This window comes from Solenopsis invicta, chromosome 6 (assembly GCF_016802725.1).
Source record: "Solenopsis invicta isolate M01_SB chromosome 6, UNIL_Sinv_3.0, whole genome shotgun sequence".
NCBI classification, from domain to species: Eukaryota; Metazoa; Arthropoda; class Insecta; order Hymenoptera; family Formicidae; genus Solenopsis; species Solenopsis invicta.
The window spans coordinates 17753131-17775145 of NC_052669.1; the positions used below are offsets into that span (position 1 = coordinate 17753131).

The window sequence follows — 22015 nt, forward strand, 5'->3', positions numbered from 1 at the left end:
TTGTATATTATCTTAAAAAAATTATCTAACTAAAACAATATATAATTTAATCTTTAATCAAAGAAAACTTTAAAATTAAATTATTTAAAATTGATAGTTTATACGTAATAATTTATCTCATCTTTATTGTATATCAATTATAGCTTTATACCATATATGTAAAATTATGCAATATGCAATATGCAATATTTTTTAATATGATAGTAGCTTATAATTCCAAATGCAAATATTGACATTGGTGGCGGTAGTGGTATATACGGAGATTTCGACAGTATCACAAAAAAAAAACGCCCAGGATGATCCATAGATATATAAGGTAGACCCAACATTATATATATATATATATATATATATATATATATATATATATATATATATATACACACACATGTGTGTGTGTGTGTGTGTGTCGTGTGTGAGGTTGACAGAACGGAACGAGAGACAAAGTGTGGGGAAGTCTTTCTTCGTCTGATTCTCTAGTTTGCTATCTCTTATTTCTAAAAATTTCTGTCAATGATGCGCGAACAAAAAAGGACAGAAAAGGACATCGTTACTCTCTCACTCCGTTTTGTCATCTTCACCTTTTAGTCGGATCGGAGTGAATGCTGGGTCTATTTTATATGTCTATGAGATGTCCATTTTCATACTTCTCTCTATCATTGTCGAGTTAAATAGTCATGATGTACAAATAGATGCGACACATTTTGTCTGAAACGGAGACATCTGAGGAAACGCATGAAATGGTACATACATACTAGCTTATCCAAAGAATGCCAAGTTATCGACTGCGTCCAGTTACATACTGTTTAGCTAAAAGGTCGCGTGTGGCGCGCTCGTTTACACAGGATTGTGTGTGTGGTATCGATGAATGAATCCTGTTGCGCAGCCCGGCGGCTTTATCGTAAAGTAGTCAATAAGTGTCCCACCGTGAACGCGATCGTCGGTTCCATCGAACAAGAATACTTGCATTAGGTGTTGGCGAATTGCTGTTGTCGCGTTCGCTCGGTAACATTCGAATCACGATTGGTCCATTCGATCGTATCTCACAATCGCAAATCAGAGTTTGAACGAATCACGAAGTTGGGCGTGAGCGCAAGTTTCTTGCGTGATAGAGGTGCACCGAAACTCGAAACATTATTTTACAATAGCAGTGGCTCTCGGAAAGTTGTAGTTTTCGTACGTAGCAAATAAACGTACGATCGATGAGGTTGAGGTAAAACGATTTAGGTGGTGGCTTGAGGGAGCAGGCGTGGTGAAGTGTGTGGTCCTGGGTAGGCCCTGCGGTGTGTGTGTGTGTGTGTTTGTGCGCGCGCGTGTCGAAGGCAGCGGGCGTGTGGGGATGAACTGCACGGGGAGTGCAAAGTAAAGGTGGAGGAGGAGGAGGAAGAGGAGGAGGAGGAGGAGGTGGAGGAGGAGGAGGAGGAAGTGGTGGAGGAGGAGAAGGAGGAAGTGGTGGAGGAGGAGAAGGAGGTGGTGGTGGTGGTGGGGGCGGAGGTGGTCGTGGAGGAAGAGGAAGAGGGGGAGGAAGAGGACTGGGGCGCTGTGTCGGTGTTGATACTCGTCTAAAAAAGCTCCGCAGGTAGAATCGCACGATCGAATGTCTTTTCGATGTGATGAAAATGGTCAAGTATGGAGGAGAGTGGAGGGCTTTGAGTAAAGGCTTCGATACCTCGAATCATGACAGAGGCGTCGGACGAGTGAGTATACACGAGGGATAATTTTTTATCTTTGCCTTTAACATGTAACACGTCTCCTTTCCGAGACCGTTCCATTTTATGCGTTATTAACTTATCGTTGTATCTCCCACTGACATCAAACACGCGTATTATTCGGGTGTATTTAGCTTATGTCCGATTTTTACATTTTTATCATCTTTTTCTTCGTCTTGAATCGATCTTTCTTTTCCTTCTCGTTCTCGTTAAATTTTGTTCGCAGATTATAAAAGACTAAAATAACGCCGATAAATTTTTCGACGGATTTTTTCTTCTCTCAACATTTCAGAGATTCACTATCCTTTATCGTATATACACACGTATTGTTTTTCATTTCTTGCTTTTGTTTTTTTGTTAATTCTTTCTCTCTCTCTCTCTCTGTCTCTATTTCCAACCTCCTAATAGTGTGCTATCTAGTATTCGTGTATGAACGGACATTCATTCATTGAATCGATGTCAGTGTGTGTAACATCTGGCTAAATAATCTGCGCGACGCGTTTTCAAGTATCGTAGAAACGTCGAAATCATGTAATTTTTAACAAAACTCCAATCTTATTGATACAAATTATATTGTTGGACACAAAAAGAATTATAGATCGAATATTTTGTTTGTTTAAAAATATATCTTTAAATGAATATTGTAAGTGTTACATCTTAAAGCATTACCAAAAATTTCATGGATTATTCTACTTTCATGTTTAAGTATATCTATGTAGAATTTGAGCACAATTCTCTTCTTGAATTAAGTTACTTAATTTTTTGTTTGCTTTTGATTCTTATGTAAAATTGCACACTTTTGGCACTCATTTGCAAATTTTATAAGTTCTAAGGCATTATAAATTAAATTAAATCTTTTATACTAATATTCTAATAAAATTCTAATAAATATTTGTACAAAAGAATTTATTAGATTCATTTATTCACTTTTATAGTTATTTACTTAAAACTGCAGCAAAATATGACGATTTACATTAAAAAAGCTTATAAGCCAAATTATTCATTACCTTTTTCTTTATAGCTGATTTCAAGGCCAACATTTGAGTATTTATGACAATTTTTTACTGTTAATTAGGAACAATAAGAATAGATCTAACAAATCTACAGTTTTTAATATTTGATAACTATTAGTTACTATTGTGTAGGCAAAAAAATTTTTAACATGTAGTCTATATAATAAAATTGACAAAACAAAAAAAGGAAATTGAAAACAGCAAGTACAAATCATCAGGTGTTGTTATTGGTAGGCAGAAATAAATAATAATATAAGTGGTAAAATAAAATATATATTCAATTTTAGCAGGAGGTTTACAAATATCTTAAAGAATGTTTTGGATTGTGATAATATCATGAGATAAATTAATATACTTTGTACGTGTACAAGTTAAAGATTGAGAAAGTTACAATTAATCTTTTATTGTTGATTATTGTACATGACGGTTATTGCCTGTGTATCTTCCCAAGTAACAAAATGACGTAATTTGTCATCATTTTGACAGCAAAATAACGTCTTTGACGACACTTTGGTGTAAAAATGACGACAAATAACGTCGTCCCACAGCTTGTTACCTGGCTTTGATATAAGTTATATAGAAGTTATATAGAATTCTACAGTTATATCTGTAGAATTAAATGTTCTTGTAATTGGAGTTTTTTCAATTAATTTCTAGAAGCATTTTTTATTTATTGAATAAACATTAAAAGTTATAAGAACAAAAAAAAGTCTAACATAAAGAGGAAAGAACCAATATCAATAGATATTGTGCTTGGTAATTTATGTATTGCATTTTGCAATTTTTAATTGTTTTGTCTTTATAATTGAATCTCATAATTTTGTGATAATATAAATATTATTTGTTTTGTGTTTTGTTTTCTAAAAATATTTAATCTTGTAATGTACACATTACTGCAGTATTTAGTGAAATTATAGAGAGAGTCTGTTATTAATTTTATTTTGATAAACATGCATAGGTGAGCGATATGTAACATAATAGTGACTGTTATATTTATTTTTTGCAGTGGTAACTATCTGGTAAGGGTTCATGCCCAGGTAATGACAAGAGATGACAGTTCTGGTGGTTGGGTTCCTTTGAGCGGAGGTGGATTGGCGAATGTCTCGGTCAGACGTAGAGTCACTCCCTCAGTAAATCAGATAAACAATACCAATGGAAACACTATTCCTACTACGACCAACCCCACACATTCTGTCTCCAATACGACAGTTGGTCTTCAAAATCATGGATCTTCTAATATCTCCCCACCTGGCGCGAATAAAAGGAAACACGAATATTTTATTTATGGAAAACGTATTACCGATCAGTCGGTAAGTCTTGCATTTTATTATTTAAATATTTAATTCAGCAAAATATTTTAATTCTATGACAGCTAAGTACATTTAACATAGTTTGAATTGTAATACATATTGCAAAATGTAGCATCAGCAATATATTTATTTTGTATACGATTTGTAATGCAAATAAATCTTTTTCAGGTTGTTCTTAGTTGTACAATTAAAAAAGATTTTGAATATAATAAGGTAATGCCAACTTTTCATCACTGGCGGACGGGTGAAAAGAAATTTGGTTTAACATTTCAAACAGCTGCTGATGCAAGGGCGTTTGACAAAGGTGTTCGAACAGCGGTTGAAGAATTGTTGGAAGGTAAAGTATTTTTCTAAACAAAATCAAGAATTAATGATTCACAAAAATAATTAGTTTTCTACAAAAAAATGAAACAAATTAAAAAACTAAATTTTTAGAAAAAAATAAAACTTGTTATTTTCAAATCGTTTATTATAAATTTTGTAATTTTTCTTGGAACTTATAATAGATACAAAAATAAGGTTGCAAGACTTTGATTAATATAATATTTTAAAGGATTTAAAAGAAAAATAATAAACCTCTGGACTTATTTCTTTAATAAATATTGTCTTATTTAATTTTTGTGAAAAATCTTTTAATTTTTAAAATTAAGAAATTGCACTTACGATGTATTGGTGCTAAATTTTTAAATTATAATATTCTTTCTATACTTTACACACGCGCGTACGCGCGCGCGCGCGCGTGCACACACACACACACATTCTCCTTTTTCTTTTTATAAAATCCAATATCCTTATCTTGTTTTAAATGAAAGAATATATAGTTAATGAATAACTATTATTATATAGTGTACAGTGATATTTTTCTATGACAATTTGGATGACCGGATATATTTTTTACCAGTTTAATTTTTTTTTATTTGACGTAGGTATTTCACTTTTACCCATTGTTTTTAAATATTGAATTATTATATGTAAAAGTCATCTATATTGTTATAGACTTTATAGAGAATAACTGTTATATAAATATTACAAAACTCTTACAATATTTCGTTAACTTGTTTACTTTAATTATTTTGCTGCAATTTATTATGGATTGTGCAAATGGTAAGCTTAATAACATCAAATTCACGTTTTATTGCTTCTTGTTTTTGATGTAATCCTATTGTGAAATTTTATGCTTGGACAGGTTTATCCGATTTAACACTGACTACTGATGTTCCAGACGCTGGGGATGAAGATGTCTTTATGGTAACAAAAAATTATTGTTTTTATCTTATTCTTTTATTAATTTTAATTGAAAAAATGTTTATTATGATGAAAGACAAAAGTTATGGTAAAATAAAGCGAAAGAGTAAAAACAGACAAAAGTTTTTATTGAAATTATTAAAATTTACAGACTTTGAATTTACCAGTGGAACCACCTGAGCCACGTTCCTCTACGGATACACCTCATGGAATTCGAGTGCCCAATTATTCTCAGTATTCGGAACTCCCCGATTCGCATCGGTCTATCCATTATATTGGTGGCTCTTCAACTGTTAAAGCCCTACCATCGCAACATCCCTTGACTTCCGCCACAGACATTGGATCGGATAATTATCCTTACGTGCAGCTTACGACACTTAATCATGAATATCTGTATCCCATCATTAACGATCACAAGGGTGAAAGATTAGATGGACATAATACTTCTAATAGCGGAAGTTCTCTGAAGAAGCCGGACACAGTAGTATCGCAGCCTTCAAAAAATACCGTGAAACGTAATGTGCGTTTACGTTGCAGGCATTGTCAAGAACTGTATTTGGAGCAACATAATCCAAAAGGTTCTTGCGAATACGCTCCTGATCCAATTCGGCGTGGAATTGCGACAATTTCTTGTTTGTCTTGTGCCCAATGTATGTTATATCATTGTATGAGCGATGCCGAAGGTGACTTTGCACAAAATCCTTGTAGGTGAGTATAATGTTGGAACTATAGTCAGACGATTTGTAAACTCTTTGAACTCTATTATTGTACTATTTTATATATATATATATATATATATATATATATATAATATATATAATATATATATATATATATTTTAATTAAAATATATTTGTATTTGTATTACATTATTTTTCCAATTCCTTTTATTTTGTATTATTTCGTATTACAAAGATTTTGAATTTTTTTAGGAACTTGTATTTTAAATTTGTTTCAAAGAGTGTCTGAAAAGCATTAGATTAGTCTTTTTTTTTTAATGATATTTTTGAATCCTATTTTTTAATCTTTATACGTTAATATCTATCATTATTAAATAACTTTTTTTTATAATTTTATACGTACAATTTTTTAAAGATTTAGTTGATTATTTATATCGATTAATATGCGACATTTGAGTAAATTATAAAATATCAAATCAGTTGTAGTACAGAAGAAGGATGCGGACGCAGATGGTTCGGCTTGGCCCTGTTATCACTGATCGTTCCTTGTTTGTGGATATATCCTCCACTTAAAGCTGCACATTGGTGTGGAATGTCCTGTGGGATGTGCGGCGGACGTCATCACCCTATGGAATAGCTGGAAGAACCCTTTGATGTCTCTGCTCCATATTCAATTGGTGCGAGCAACCTTTCCGCGTCGTACAACACAGTCGCCAATGTGTATGAATGTCACGATTTGAGCATGGGTCGTTGTCAGAGGTATCAAAGGGGTAGACAGTTTCCAGTGCACGCACTTATCCATCAGAGTCACCTTTAAGGAAAATTGGTCAAAGAGAAAAGACCCAATTTTTAGCACAGGATGTTTCATTATATGTGTATGTGTGTATATATGTATGTGTGTATGTATGTATGTGTGTGTGTATATGTGTGTGTGTGTATGCGTGTGTATATAATCCCAATATATTCTATACATTTTGTATATTTTATTAGACTAAAATACATTATTTAATCTCACATGTACATTGGACAATTTGGGTGAAATCAACTAGTATTTACAAATTTAAACAATTGATCTGTGGAAATTAGCAGATGGACTCAGACCAACTATTTGTGATATGTGGTGCACACACATTGTGAGAGTGTAGTTTCAGTGAGTCAAAACGAAGAAATTTTTCTATTCTCAGTTTGAGTGGTGTTTGTTTCATGATATCTAATGATACCTAACAGAGGAATAAATAAGGTCATTAAAAGTATGTCTCGATGGGGATTATCGGTGTAGAATATAAAGATATATTGTGATTCAGTCAGATCTGAGTTAAAGTTGCCGAACCAATAAGCCAATATTCTTTTCTAATTTATTTTTACAAAATATGTGTTTATTTCATCAAATGTTTTTAAGTTTTCTTGTATTAACTATTATTAATAGTATGAGTAAAATTTGGCAAATAGTATATTTGAAGATAGATATCTTTCATTATTTCGCTTTCTCAAAAAATTAGTTTACATTTGATACATTAATTATGAAAATATTTTATTTATTGTAATTTTATTTAGAAAACTGTTTTCTTCTTTTAGAATTATTTTTTCGAAAATATTTTTATATAAAATTAATAAAAGAGAAAATAAAAAGTACTACAAACAGTGATACTTCCAACAATTTAAATGTTTTATTTTGAATAATAAATTCTAATGACTTTGCCATAAATGGTAATATTGACTTACTAAATTATAATGAGAAAATGTAATATATATATATATATATATATATATATATATATATATGTATATATATAAAATACATGTACATGTGTGCGTGTGTGTGTGAATGGGTGAGTATGTATGTATATGCGCATGTGTGTAGTGTATGAGAAATGTAGTATTTTTAAAACTCAAAAGAGTTAATAGTGTTTATTTCTCGCAATTATTTAAAAATTGTTTAAAATATTTTTTAAATTAAATCGCGATTTAACTGATCTACTATTGCTTGCTTATTATTAAAATTATTCTATCACATTATAAAAATATAGATATTAATTACTGAAAATGTTAACTATGACAGTTTTATTAGAAAGTACGAAAAAAATTTACAACTATTCGCCGTAATATTTATTTATTGCGCAAATTATATACTCGAAATTTGCTTTAAAAATTACGTAAATGTTGAATTTATTTTTTTACTTGTCTATTGTATTAAGTTTTGAATTACGTATAATTTTCCGAGTTATTACATTACCTTGGGACATATTTTTAAATCTTTTAAATTATACTTTTAAAATATATTTTTAGATATGTACAAAGAACAACATTCTATAAATAGATTTTAATTAATTTATTAATTAATTTTATTTATAGCGCACGCGCGCGCAGAGTTAATTAATCAAGTTTCAAGAATTTTTATAAATAAATTTGTTACAATTTTGCATCAGTTATTTTTTAACATTATACTTTAAAGAAAAATATTAGAATGTTTACAATGCTAAATTGTTAAAGACTAAGAATTAGCAGCTACATGAACAGAATGCATATAGAAGCCTTTCAGGTCGTAAATTTTTCATAACCATTGTTATACTGTTTCATTAATATTTAACTGTCATATTTTTTCAACGTTATTAAGTATTTTCTTTTTTAATGCTTATTTACTGTTTTTCTTTCAAATAATAATTGAAAATGTTAATAAATAATTAAAATACGAAATTTAGAAAAAGTAAAGAACTAAATATGAAAGTTTTCTTCATTTTAATGTATAAAACAACATCTTTTTTTATTTAGGATATAAAATTAAATTTACAAATATACATTAATAAAGCAGAATCTTGAAATAATTTTATACCATAGACATTTCTAAAAAATTCTATTGTTTTTTACATTCAATTCTAAATTTTAAATGCATTATTATTTTGCAAACATGTAGTTTATACGTTGCAAAGATTTGAAAAAAATATTTTTGTTATCTAGAAATGAATAACTTAATAAACTATTTATTTAAATTATTTCACATAAATTGTTTAAAATTAAATATTTTTTAATTGAAACATGTTTAATTGAAACATAATTATAAATTTTAATCTATTTTTTTGCATTTAAAATATAATTACATCTACAATATTCCCATATGTATTTTACAAATATATACGAGGGATTAAAAAAGGAAAATTTTTAAATTGTAGAATTGTAATTTTGACATTAAAATGTTTAAATTTATCATAGACTTTTAGTAAAAAATTTTATTTATTATAATTAATTATTATTTTTGTGGGATTGTAAATTTTGGTTATCAAACGCTATATATTGTATATGTATATATGCATACGCGCGCGCATGTGTGTGTATGTGCACGTGCATAAAATTTTTCCTTTTTTAAATTCAAATATTTCTCTTTTTTTTTTATACAAAAAATAATAGAAATAATTTCAAAATGAACAGAAGGCACATGTTATGGTTGAGAAGAATTTCTTTACATTTTAAGATCTTCATCTTTCTTTTTCATTATACAACTCTTTATTACATAAATCTGTATCTTTCTAGTCATTTTATGTATTAAAATATTGAAATAAGATCATTAAATAATCTATAATTTAAGAGACATTCTGTTTCTTATTCTGATATTTCTTTACTAGATATTTTAAAATAACATAAAAACAGCTATTACAGTATTCACTTTTTTAAAATATTTTTTTGTATACATTAAATGATTGAAGCCAATTTATTTTAGTATTTAAAAACTGCAGTATTTACTTATGTATTTACTATTGTTTTGTATTTTAACAAGTAAAATATTGATTTAATCATTCTGTATTATATTTTACCTCGCAAAAATATACAGAATCTTTTTTACAAGTGTAATATTTTATTATATAATGAGTTTTAAGCAGAACATTGTATAATTATTATGTGAGAAAGATATTCGAGCATTTCATGAAAATTAGCATACTCTACAGACACACAAATTGATTTTAAATATTTTATTAGATTATTTTTTTGTTTAATAACATGCAATAAATCAAGTTATAAGATTAGAATAATTTTTATTAAATTTTCAGTAACATTCTTTAATAAAATTTCTTTATTTTAGTATAGTGTCTTTACGAATTGCACAATTGATTTTATCTTCTTGTCCTCTTGACATTTAAATCTGGCGATTTGGAACATAATGCACCAAACAATTTTACTAAAATATTTATATATTGTTTACTAAAAAATTCTTTAAAATTTCTTAAAATATTTTTATCTATGACATTAAAACAAATACTCATCCGCTAACTTTTAAATTGTGGGAATGTGTTTTCACATTGTTGTATATTAAATCAAGTCTCTCAAATATTTTTTTATTTCAATTTCTCACTTTCCACATTTACTTTCCTCTACATTAGGTATATCTTTCTTTTCCATTTAAATATTGAACTGAAAACATAAAACTTATCTTTAGCGAGCATCGTATCTTTCTGCAATTTAAAACAATTTTTTTCGAAATATAAATTTCCTCACAAATTCAATTCTCAAATTCAATCGCGGATTGTTTTGCATTTTTTTTTTTTTTTTTTTATATTATTTGCTTTTTGAAGTTCAATGCTTGCGGACATTTTTTTGTATCTTCAAATAGATTGTTATTCATATCTTTTCACAATATCTACTAGTATATTTTTTCATATACATAATTTTTTTTTATAAATAATTTGTATTAATTATTATAATTTTACGAATTCAAACAAAAAATTTTTCTTTACAATAAATTATGATTTATGGCATTTATAAATACTAATATTCTATCTCTTATATGTCATCTTAAAAAACAATGTTTCTTAGCCTTCTAAATTCTGTTAAATTTAGTATTCTATATTTTTCATCTGACAGAAGTACGAAGCTATTCATATGTTTACACAGAAAACGTAATATTATATTAGCAGATTTTCTAAAATTAATAGTCTAAAATAATAATAATAGACAAGAAGTGCTCGAATATTTTTACAACACAATAATATTTGACATTATCTCATTTAAGATTTGTTATTCAATATAAAAATCTATTTAATAAAATATTATAATTATAAAAGAAGTTATTTATGTTTCTGTGAAATGAAATAAGATTGCAAAGGTAACATGCATAATTTTTAATAATCTGTTTTAAATAAAAATCGATAAATATAAACATTGCAGAGTTCGAATATTAAAATGAATAATACATATAAAAGAAATCGTATAACTCATTAAATATATTATAATTAATTATTACCATAAAAAATTGATCGTAGCAAAAATATATTTTTTGTATGGAGACGATTCGTACATTTCTATTTATGATTTCTACTGTGCAATTGTTAAGGGCTGCGTTTCGGAATTCACTGCTAGTACTGAAAATCTATGAAATACGTAACTGTAGATTTTCAGTATTGGCAGTGAATTTCGGAACACAATCAAGATATATATTATCTAATAAAAGATGTAAAGTGAGATCTAAAAATTTTCATTTTGAAAAAATTGTATAAGAAATTATTTACCATCCAGAAAAATAGGTATCTTTTTATAGGGTTTAGTTATATATTGAATTATTGATTCTAACAGATTATATAGCTCACACTTTGTGTATCGGTTTCCTATATTTTTATAAAATTTACGAATATTAATGACATCGACAACTCGTATACTTATTCGTCTATATTATTGTCAGTCCACTATTTTGCTCTAAAAGGCCGTAAGTCGTAAGACCGTAAGAAATTATGTCAACCATAATCGATTTTTCTTTTCACATTCAACTGTAATTTGTTAATTTCTTACGGCCTTATGGCTTATGGCCTTTTAAAGCAAAGTTGTAGACCGACACTTGGCGTAAATAAATTTAAAAATCTCTGTTAGTATCAATCTCTTTTATTCTTATTAATTCTGAAGATAGGAAAAATAACATATTTACATAAAAAGGATACAATATATTCTTTAATCAATATTAAGATTTGAGTGTGATTAAAATAAGAATTATATCTTTTCGCAATAAATATATATAAGTATATAAAATTCAATTATGTAATACTGTTTGAAGTAAATTTTTAGTTTTACGTGTACAGTCATTTAATTTAATGTAGCATTTTATCTTTCTCATAAGAAAATTACAACATTTTGATATTAGAAAGAAAGAAAGACGGAACATCAATTAAAATCTAAGCACAAAATTTGTACAACTAAAACGTTTGCCTCTTCGATTCCTATTAAGAAATGTAAGATTTATGATTTTATAAGATCTGATGTTTAACGCACTTTTTTTTATCAATACATATACTGATATTAATTTTTACTTCATCAGATCTTAAAATAAAACTGAGTATTGTATCAAAGTATATATTATTTTTGTTATCCTAAGATAAAGACGCTATCGTTCTTTGTTGAAATTTTATGACTTTTGTATACTATACAGTATTATATAAATTATAATTAAGTGTATCTTACATTTTATTATTTCGTGCTATACACGTTACTTAATGTTAAATGCGTCTTGTAAATATCAATGTATAAATGTTACTTGCAATTTCATAGAATATTTTCACACATGGAAGTGTTTATTCTCAACATGTTTGCTTTTACTTTTTAGTAATGTGTTTAATGTAAAAAAAATTTATTTGCCTAATGAATTAACAAATATTATGCTTTACAACTAATACATGAGTCTTTCAGTCAGTCAGTCAATAAGTAACCGCCAAAGGAGTATAATCTGCGAACGAAACTAGATAATTACTTGGAGAATTAGACAAACAAGTTGTATCTTTTCTGAATAAATAGGCAAAGTGTAAATGTATATTTAAGGTATTTATAATATAAAATATGAATGTATTTATATAAAGTATACATATATTTATACCTTGCCTATTTTTATGGAAAAAGGTGCACAACTTACTGGTTTAATCAACTTTTGTTCGCAAATTATATCACTTTTGAGTTTGGTTACTTACTTACTGACCGACTGGCTTATGTATATACAATATATATTGCTTTTTCGACCAATTGCAAAGTCATTTTGGCAAAAGCGATATTTAAGAATGTCTCCAATATTACGTGTCTCTGCAATGTAAATGCGCTTGAAATTATAAAATAATATTATTGCAACTTATTATAAGTACACCATTAATCACCTTCGAATACAATAGATCTATGTTTTAATCGAACAATGTTGGGCATTAATCGATTAATTTAGTTGTTAACTAAAATAATTGACTAAAAGTTAAAAATATAAATAATCATGATTAATATAGTCAATTAATAAAATTGTCAAACGTTTTTGTATAATTAAGTTTTCGCTGAATTAAAAACCAATCCATAAAATAAACCAATCCATTAAAAATGAATGATAAGCATAATCATGATTGATTTAATCAATTATTGAAATAAATAAATCAAAATTAATTTAAAAAATAATCGTTAATCATTCATTCTTACTTGTATTTTAAAAGTTATATTGTTAATTTTTACAATTACGAAATTTACAAAAATGATTCTCATAAATGTGTTTGTTAAAAAGATATTCAAATCAACATTAGTTAATTCAATTAAATTATTTATTAATCAATGTTATTAATTATCAGTCAATACTATAACAATAACTCAAAACAATCAACAATTAATGATTAATTTTTTCATCGGAAGTAGTTAATTATTTGCAGTCAATCAATTAAAAATTAATCAATTACATACAATTAATTACTTTAATCGATTCAGTTTACAGATTAAAAATTTAATTAATCAATATCTAAGATATATTTCAAGGTAACTCGAAATTTTATCGCTTATTATAATAAAAAAACTAAATTTTTAATCGTAATTAATCGATAAATTGATCAAATTTTGCCCAACACTGAATATGACTGTTAATAACACGATGAACATTTGAATCATCCACTCGGACCTCTATTCTCTTATTTCTAAGTAAAGACACTTATACGTTAAAGTTTTATTATATTACATTTGAGAAAATTAATTTTCCTAAAATATGACAGTAATATATTATAATTAAGGGGGAACAAGTTCATACGAAATACAAACGGATGACCTGTTTCACAAAATAGAGTATTACTTTTATGTGTGTACATACTACAATTGTATCATAAGCGTTTGTGACATGTGCGGTATGCAGGAATGAGTCTGAACAATTAACAATCCAATATCCATCAAACGAGAGTTACGAAAGCAACCATTTGATTAGAAGCGAAAAATCACATAACACGTGAAGAACGAGCTATTCCTGACACAATTATTAATACGATTATTAGAATAATTATACATGTATTTATTATTCCATTGAAACACCATTGAGGAAACCATCTTCAAAGATAGAGAGAGATACGAAGTCGAATATTTGTAATATTATATAAGGAAATCACCCAGACAACATCCAAAAAATCCAAAATCAGATCATAAGACGCTTTTCCATGATATATTTTATTGTATACATATACGAACTTTATATATAAATATAATAGGGTGTCGGATTTTTCATTCAAGTATACATTTCAAAATACGTCTGCATGTCATTACAAGCTTAGCATTGATGTAATATTGAATTCAATCGTTTCAAACATGACTAAAAGAAACAGACAAGTCCAATAATCATTGAACGAAGTATCATTTATATCATTTGATAGTTTATCTTGTGCCACATTGTTAAAAATTTATATACTAAATTTATGAAATACAAGTCATGTCAAAAAATGAACTAGACGAAAAATCATCGATGCAATAGCGATTTTATATTTTTGCTATAAATTTTTTTTATTAATAAAGCATTATGACCTTTAACATTTTTTGTTTCAGCTCATAAAACATACTGATAATGTTTATACAGAAAATTCAAGCATACTGTAAATTAATTTATCCCTAAATCAATATATATATATATATATATATATATATATATATATATATATATATTTGATATGTGTACTCTTTTTTCTTTTACCGAAAAGTAATATTTTCAATTTACACTAATATAATATATGCGAAGTATATGCAATAAAGTCTTTATTTAATGAATTGCATCATGACTTATATTTCGTAAATTAAAAGAATAAAAGCTGAAAGAAAAGTTTGCAGTAGAAATATTTGGTCGTGAAGGGTCAAATCGAAAAAGAAAATCGGTTGCGTAATAACATATGAAAAGTTTAATTTGTTTCAATAAAGAAATAGTAAAGAAAGAAGTTTATGTGATTTTTTGCTTCCGATAATAATTCTATATGGCTGCGATGGAAAATTTGAAGAGTATGAATTTTTATTTTCGTCTGAATAAAATTTACAATAGGATAACATAAATAAATAGTCTCTTCATTTGTTTATAATAAGTATAAAGCAGATATCAATGCATATTATATTATTAATAATTTTAGTTTGATTACAAAAATTTATTTCATTGTAGTTCTAATAATACAATATGATCAATGAAATATTTATTTATGCCATCTATGTTATCCTAATGTAGTTTTTGCCAGAATTCCTTATTTTCAATGATTAATTTTCTATAGTTACCTAGATATTTTCATTGAGAAATAATCTCAAATAAGCCAAAGATACTGTAAAGAGACTATTTCATACGTAATTGATAGAACGTGTGTGCGTATATAAGATAAATAATTTAGAGTATTAAAGTATAGAACAAATTGTACAATTCGTATGAGATATTGTATTCAAGAAAACTGATTTTGAAAATAAAAAAAAAACTATATTTTATTATCTTTAAGCTTGGAAAGTGATCTTGTGCAATATATTATAATGTTATCGATAAAGATATTTCAAATTGATTCAAAAGACAAGAAAAAATTGTTAAGAAAAAACTAAAAATAAAAATTAAGTCTAAATAACTAAAAATAATGTATGATTTTTCTGCGAAATTAAAAGCATTTGTTTTTTTTAAGTTATTAAATTTTCAAAAACAATTTCCATGAAGACAGTCTCATACAATGAAAATGTAAATCTACATTTTTTCATTCTTTCATATCAGATCGTTTTTTCAGTATCACACACGTACACACACTATATATATATATATATATATGTATATATATATATATATATATATATATATATATATATATATAATCTGCGCGCGCGCGCGTGTGCGTGTGTTTGTGTGTATAGATATGTATGTATATGTATGTATGTAAAAATTTTTAAAAATATGTACATGCATATATAAAATGAATTTTAATGTAAATTAAATGTAGATTTATTTCACATTTATCACAGAAACTTTAAAAATTTTGTTGCACAGATAATTTGATATTATGAATGTATTCGTGTAACTTCTTCGAATTTTAGAAATTTTATTAATACCATAGCATAGATATCAAATTGTTTACTGCCATAAAAATAATACTTAATTTTGTATAAATGGAATGTATCATTTTAATGTATCACCAAGACTGGTGATGTATTGACTTGTATCGACTTCGTAATGTATAGGAATTACGTGTATAATATTTAATTAATGGCAAGAAATATTTTTCATGTGTATATGTTCATATAGCACAGACCTCCTAAAAACATTCATAAGAAGTCCATACGTTATAAAGACGTTCTCAGGACATCCTTTGGATAAAGTTTGGTGGATGAATGTGTGTGTATGTGTAAAGTTAATTTTCTTAACAAATATGTTGTGGAAAAACGTAAACCAAATGAAAAATCAATGTATGATAATTCCCGCGTAGGGTGTGAACTTTCGTTTAAATTGCTTTAATAACGAAACAAGTGTGATAAATATATCGGATTAAAAGATTGTAATGGCGAATGAAGAGATTAGGATAATTTATAATATAGAATCGCAAATGTGAAACAAAGTTTCTGGTGAAGTGATACTAATAGCCAAAAGATGGACAGGGATGAACAGGCGATGAGTAGGGACGATAAAGTAGAGGAAGAATGAAAAAGAAAAGGAGAGATAGGAGGAAATTAAGAAATACAAATTTGCTATATAAATAAAGAGAGGAAAGAATAAGAAAAGAGAAATAAGAGAGAAAAAGAGAGAAAGGAAAAGAAGAAAGAAGAGAAAAAAAATAGCAATGATAAAAAATAACATGAAAAGAGAAGATATAACGATATTTTGCGTGTGCATGTACATTTATGTGAGAGCATGTTTGAGAAAAAGTATAAAGAAATAAATAATATAAGAAATGTAAATTTATGCAAACATAGAATATCCTACAACTTTTTATCCAAAAATATTAAAATATTAATTATACTTGAATTGAAAAGAAGGTAAAATACTACCTAATTTCCTAGACAGCAAACATGTCCAAAATCAAGATATGTTAAATACATTCCGATTTTAGACATTGTGTTGCTTAAGTTAAAACGTTAACGGTAATAAAATATCAGCAGTATTTAATACAACGAAGAATTGTTTTTATAAATTGAACTTGTAGATTATATGTATGTATATAATCTACAATTATTTTCATCAAAACTAATAAATTTTAAAAGATATTTTTCCCGTGATATTTAAGTGCCTTTTAACGAAGTTTTAATATCACATTATTTAATTGCAAAAGAATAACAGCGTTTTACATTTATGTTAAAGAACAGAAAATTTCTTTTTTAAAATTTTTTATAAAACTTTTAGTCTTTGTAAGATTATTTTTAGGATATCCTACAAGCATATGTTTACATTTACGAATAAACGAAAAATGAGTTCTCAAACTGGGAAAATGTCTACGGTGCCTGTCTGAAGTATAACATTTTTAACATTTGTGGCAGCACAGATTTGAAAACTAACAGAATAATTTTCACTATTCACGTATTAATGTTGCAAATTCAAGAAGTCAGATTTTTAATTCGCAAATACATTATATCATAAATGTGTTGTGTTAATATCACATATGATTGTAATTAAAAGAAAAAAGAAGATATGTATCATAATCCATGTGTAATAAATAAATATATTGTACAATACCGAAACGTTATATAAATGACGTTCGCCATTTTTATCTTCTGTATATTTTCATTAAGGTTGAAAAAATTAATACTTTTTTAAACTAAAATAAATTAAAGCTACTAGTTTATAAAATTAATTTAGTTACGTTAAATGTTGCATTAAGATTAAATTAAGTTAAATTAAAATTAATTTTGAAAAGCTTTATTTATATTGAATTAGAGAATGTAATTTAAAAAGGATAGATTATAATAATAAAATAATTACGATATGGATCATCAAATAAATTTAATAGTTTATTTGTAAATAAATTTTACATAAAATAACAGAAATATCGTTTTTGTATAGAAATGTATCTTTCTTTTACAATTTTCCCTCTTTTTTTTATAAGTAAAAATTTTAACATAAAAAGTCGATAAGTTAATGTGTTTTAAAAATAAATAAAACAAATTTATTAAATTTATTAAAAATTAACTGAGTCTAGTGGAAAGTTATCAACTTTTTAATGTAACTTTTAATTTTTCAACTAATTAGTAGTTTCTACTTAATCCTGATTTTCACACGATCTGGATGAAACTCTTCAGCGAAAGATCACATATTAAATTTCAATATTTCTATTTATTATAAAATACTTTTACAAGTAAATGATATTACAAGTATTTACATGTTTAATTCAATTAATTTCAATAAAAAAAAACTCTTTAATGTGAACTAGGAGTATGTCCGTCCACATAAAAATTTCTAGTCGCCTTAGGTAATTTCAGCTCTATGCCATCTAAATCTTTCTTCAAAATTATTTGGCAACCTACAAGGAACAAACAGAATTTATTCATGTTTGTCTTTTCATGTTTGTAAACGTGTTAAAGATTTTGTACTTTTCATAATTATTATGGTGAATTATGTATTATATATTAAAAAAAATCTCATGAAAAAATTCTTTATTTTGTGTGTGTATAAAATAAATTAGACTAAATTTATCTTGCTTGTTTTTGTCTGTTGATGATTAGAAGATGGTGAATATCATATCTAAATGGTCTTTGCAAACTGAATGGTAGTTTTGGCGTGTGCAGTGACAAATATATTTTCACTGGCTACATTTAATAATAGTTAATGTCGATCGTTAATAATAAATGTCGAAATTTTGTGTTTTTATTTTATAAAAAAAAAGTATGAAGGAGACCACGTATCGATAATGGTTCAAGGATGTATTACATATATTTTTAAAATAATAAAAAATTAAAAAATTAAATTGTTCTACATTGCATACGTAATACAAAAAATTGGATGATTTTGTAGATTAAAAATTATTTTAATAAAAAGTAAAAAGATACTATAATAAAAACGTAATTAAGAAATCTTAACAAAAATTAAAATTTTTTAATATAAATATCTTAAGCATTCAAGATGATTTATATAAAATTTCATTGTAGCGATTGATAGTTCTGTAGATAAATAAAATTTGTTTATTTACAGACCAATATATTTAATAAAGCATAAATTATCCTTAAAATACTCATACAAAAAAATCGAGCTTTCGTCATTATTTCTTAATTATATTCCATTAGAGAGCATTTCTACTAGCTATTGATACAATTTTCAATCCAGGTACGAAATCGGGATTAATTTTTTTTTTTTGTATTACTTTTAATTGAAATATCGAATAATCTACTTTTTTCATTATTATGAAAATATATGTAATACAATATCAAATAAAATAATGAAGACCGATATACCTAGCCTAGAATTTTCCTTCAAGAATGGTGCTAGATCCAAAAGATCTTCTTCTGTCTCGCTAAGAGCTGGAAGTTTATCCATATAATCATGATGCACATAAACATGACAAGTTGTACATGCTAGACTGGCCTCGCACGCTCCTTCCATCTCAATCTCATATCTATGAGCCAAATAAAGTACGTTATCACCCACTTTTCCTTTTATTTTAACTCTCTTCCCTGTTTTGTCAATAAATGTAACATTAACTCTGGAAAAATAATGAAGTAATTTATATTTATATCAACTCCTAATTAATATTGACGTAATATTACATTAACAAGTGTTATCCATGACACAATATATTATATTAGACCTGTGTAATTATACTGGCCTGCACTAAAACTTTCTATCTTGCTTTCGCCAAATTTCATAAATAAATTATATATATATATATATATATATATATATATATATATATAGTTTTTTATTTATTTTATTTTAAATAGATAAATATCACAATAACTTGACATAGAATGATGCCTATATTGTTGAATTTTAATAAGAATTTACAATTTGGAATGATCTAATTATGTAATTAACTGAAATATGAAATATAAAATATTATTATTAATATAAAAAAGTTTTTTTAATTATTCTGAAAATAAAGCATCTGACTGAATCAATATCCAGATAATCTAAAATGCTTGAGCTAAATATTTGTCCTAAATGCTTGTTCTTAACGAACACAATTATTATTTATAAAATAAATACAATATTATTATCTTGACAAATACAGGTTTTTAAAAAATATGAAAAACATCAAAATACAAACTGGTTTAGTTGAGTAACATTTATTTCTTTTTACAATAATTTTTATATTTAAAATAATCTAATCTTATAAATATCTTAAGTATTTAAATGTTACAATTAAATTTAAGTAATATAAAAATATTTAAAATTAATAATAATGAAATTCTGTAAGTGTCCAAATATAGGATGTGTTCAATGATTGTCACTGGGACATTTATCTTACTAATGCATATTAGTTTAATTATAAAAAAATAGACTTATTATTATCTAATTACCAATGCTATATAATAAACTCGATAATAAAGGATCATCAAATTTAATATCAATAAAGTTTTCACAGCAAAAACAAACATTATTATATTTATTATATTGTACACAAAATTGTTTTACCATTTTTAAAAATGTCAAGTAAATTTATTTAATTCCTTACAAAATCTTGTATAAAGCAGCTTTAAAAATCATCTTTTATTTCCAGTTATGAGAAAAGATAAAAGATGCGTTTCATACTGATTGCAGTTTCAATATAAATTAATTCAATATTAATCTTTCATTGCATAAAATTAATTTTTAAAATCTATTCTGTTCTGTTTTGTAAACTTAACATAAAGAATAATAATTTATTTTACCTACATATCAGCCTCTGTTTTAGGATCCTGCATTTCGTATTCACCATGAAACATAGCTGCAAAAAATATTTTCAGTATTTATGTTTTGTTATTTATATTTAAATATTTATCTAAGGCATTAGTTAACATGTTCTGTGGAGTGCCAATTTTAAGTAATTTGTTTGCTATGCTGTATCATCCGACACATGGCATTTTTGTTTGTATTTATTACATATATTTATCAAGTATGCAAAAATATATTTTAAGATTAATGAAAATTATTATTATTATAACGGAGAAGACCTAATGTATCGTTGCATCATGTATCACAATTATCTTTGTACATAAGATATGACAATTTTGTCTTGTAAATATTTTTTTAGTAAATAGCTATACAAATAGTTCCTAAAACAGATTTAAGAATTATTAAAAACTTTTTTTATACTTGTAAAAGTATTAGAAATTAACTCAAAAGTTGACATGATCCAACATATGTATATACATGCATGTTATTCATGCATATTAAAAATTTTATGTTTCTCCATAACCAATATCATATGGCTGAAATGGAAAGCCTAGTGAAAATCATCGGTGATCCAACATGTCACAAAATGTGTTAAATTTTAATAATTTCTGTTTTTAATAACAGCATGAACTAACCTTTAGATGTATGAATTTTATGATTAGATAGCTTAATCAAGTGGCTTATTGATGTATACTTTCTTTGCTTTATACAGAACAGATATAACTGTCGTAATGCAAATGTCATTTTTCGTATGATCTATCTCGTAGGAAATAGTTGAAAAAGCTTCGTAAAATACACCTCAAGGCGACTGATTATCACAGATCACGCAGGATTGCGCAGGACCATACACAATCCATAAATGATGTCATTTTACCCTTATTGTTTACCATTAATATTAGACAAGGATAAAGAAATACCGGAGCAGAGAGAAACGAGAGCGGCCATCCCGGTCTTCTTCGTGAGAGTGTGATTTTCCCGTTCACTAGCGCCACCGAACATCCACTTTTAC

General features: G+C 26.5%; 2 protein-coding genes across 5 annotated transcripts; one reads left to right on the top strand and one right to left on the bottom strand.

Annotated features, from left to right (window-relative positions):
* The first annotated feature begins 1491 nt into the window (after positions 1-1491).
* On the top strand, positions 1492-8285 carry LOC105195224 (sprouty-related, EVH1 domain-containing protein 1). Of its 2 annotated transcripts, none has more exons than XM_039450339.1 (6): positions 1492-1697; positions 3729-4032; positions 4201-4369; positions 5219-5280; positions 5429-5985; positions 6438-8285. In XM_039450339.1, the coding sequence occupies exons 1-6, from the start codon at positions 1678-1680 to the stop codon at positions 6592-6594; spliced, it is 1269 nt and encodes a 422-aa protein (XP_039306273.1). In that variant the 5' UTR covers positions 1492-1677; the 3' UTR covers positions 6595-8285. The 2 variants fall into 2 exon arrangements, with proteins under 2 accessions (XP_039306273.1, XP_039306274.1); XM_039450340.1 differs by having other exon boundaries at positions 5255-5280; positions 6438-6658.
* On the bottom strand, positions 6663-21994 carry LOC105195240 (adrenodoxin-like protein 1, mitochondrial). 3 transcript variants are annotated; one of them, XM_039450342.1, is made up of 4 exons: positions 21642-21994; positions 21007-21058; positions 19587-19834; positions 6663-6768 (listed from the first exon to the last, which is right to left on the bottom strand). In XM_039450342.1, the coding sequence occupies exons 1-4, from the start codon at positions 21748-21750 to the stop codon at positions 6752-6754; spliced, it is 426 nt and encodes a 141-aa protein (XP_039306276.1). In that variant the 5' UTR covers positions 21751-21994; the 3' UTR covers positions 6663-6751. The 3 variants fall into 3 exon arrangements, with proteins under 3 accessions (XP_039306276.1, XP_039306277.1, XP_039306275.1); XM_039450343.1 differs by lacking the exon at positions 6663-6768 and adding an exon at positions 18452-18658 and having other exon boundaries at positions 19587-19747; XM_039450341.1 differs by lacking the exon at positions 6663-6768 and adding an exon at positions 18452-18658.
* Between the last annotated feature and the right edge of the window lie 21 nt (positions 21995-22015).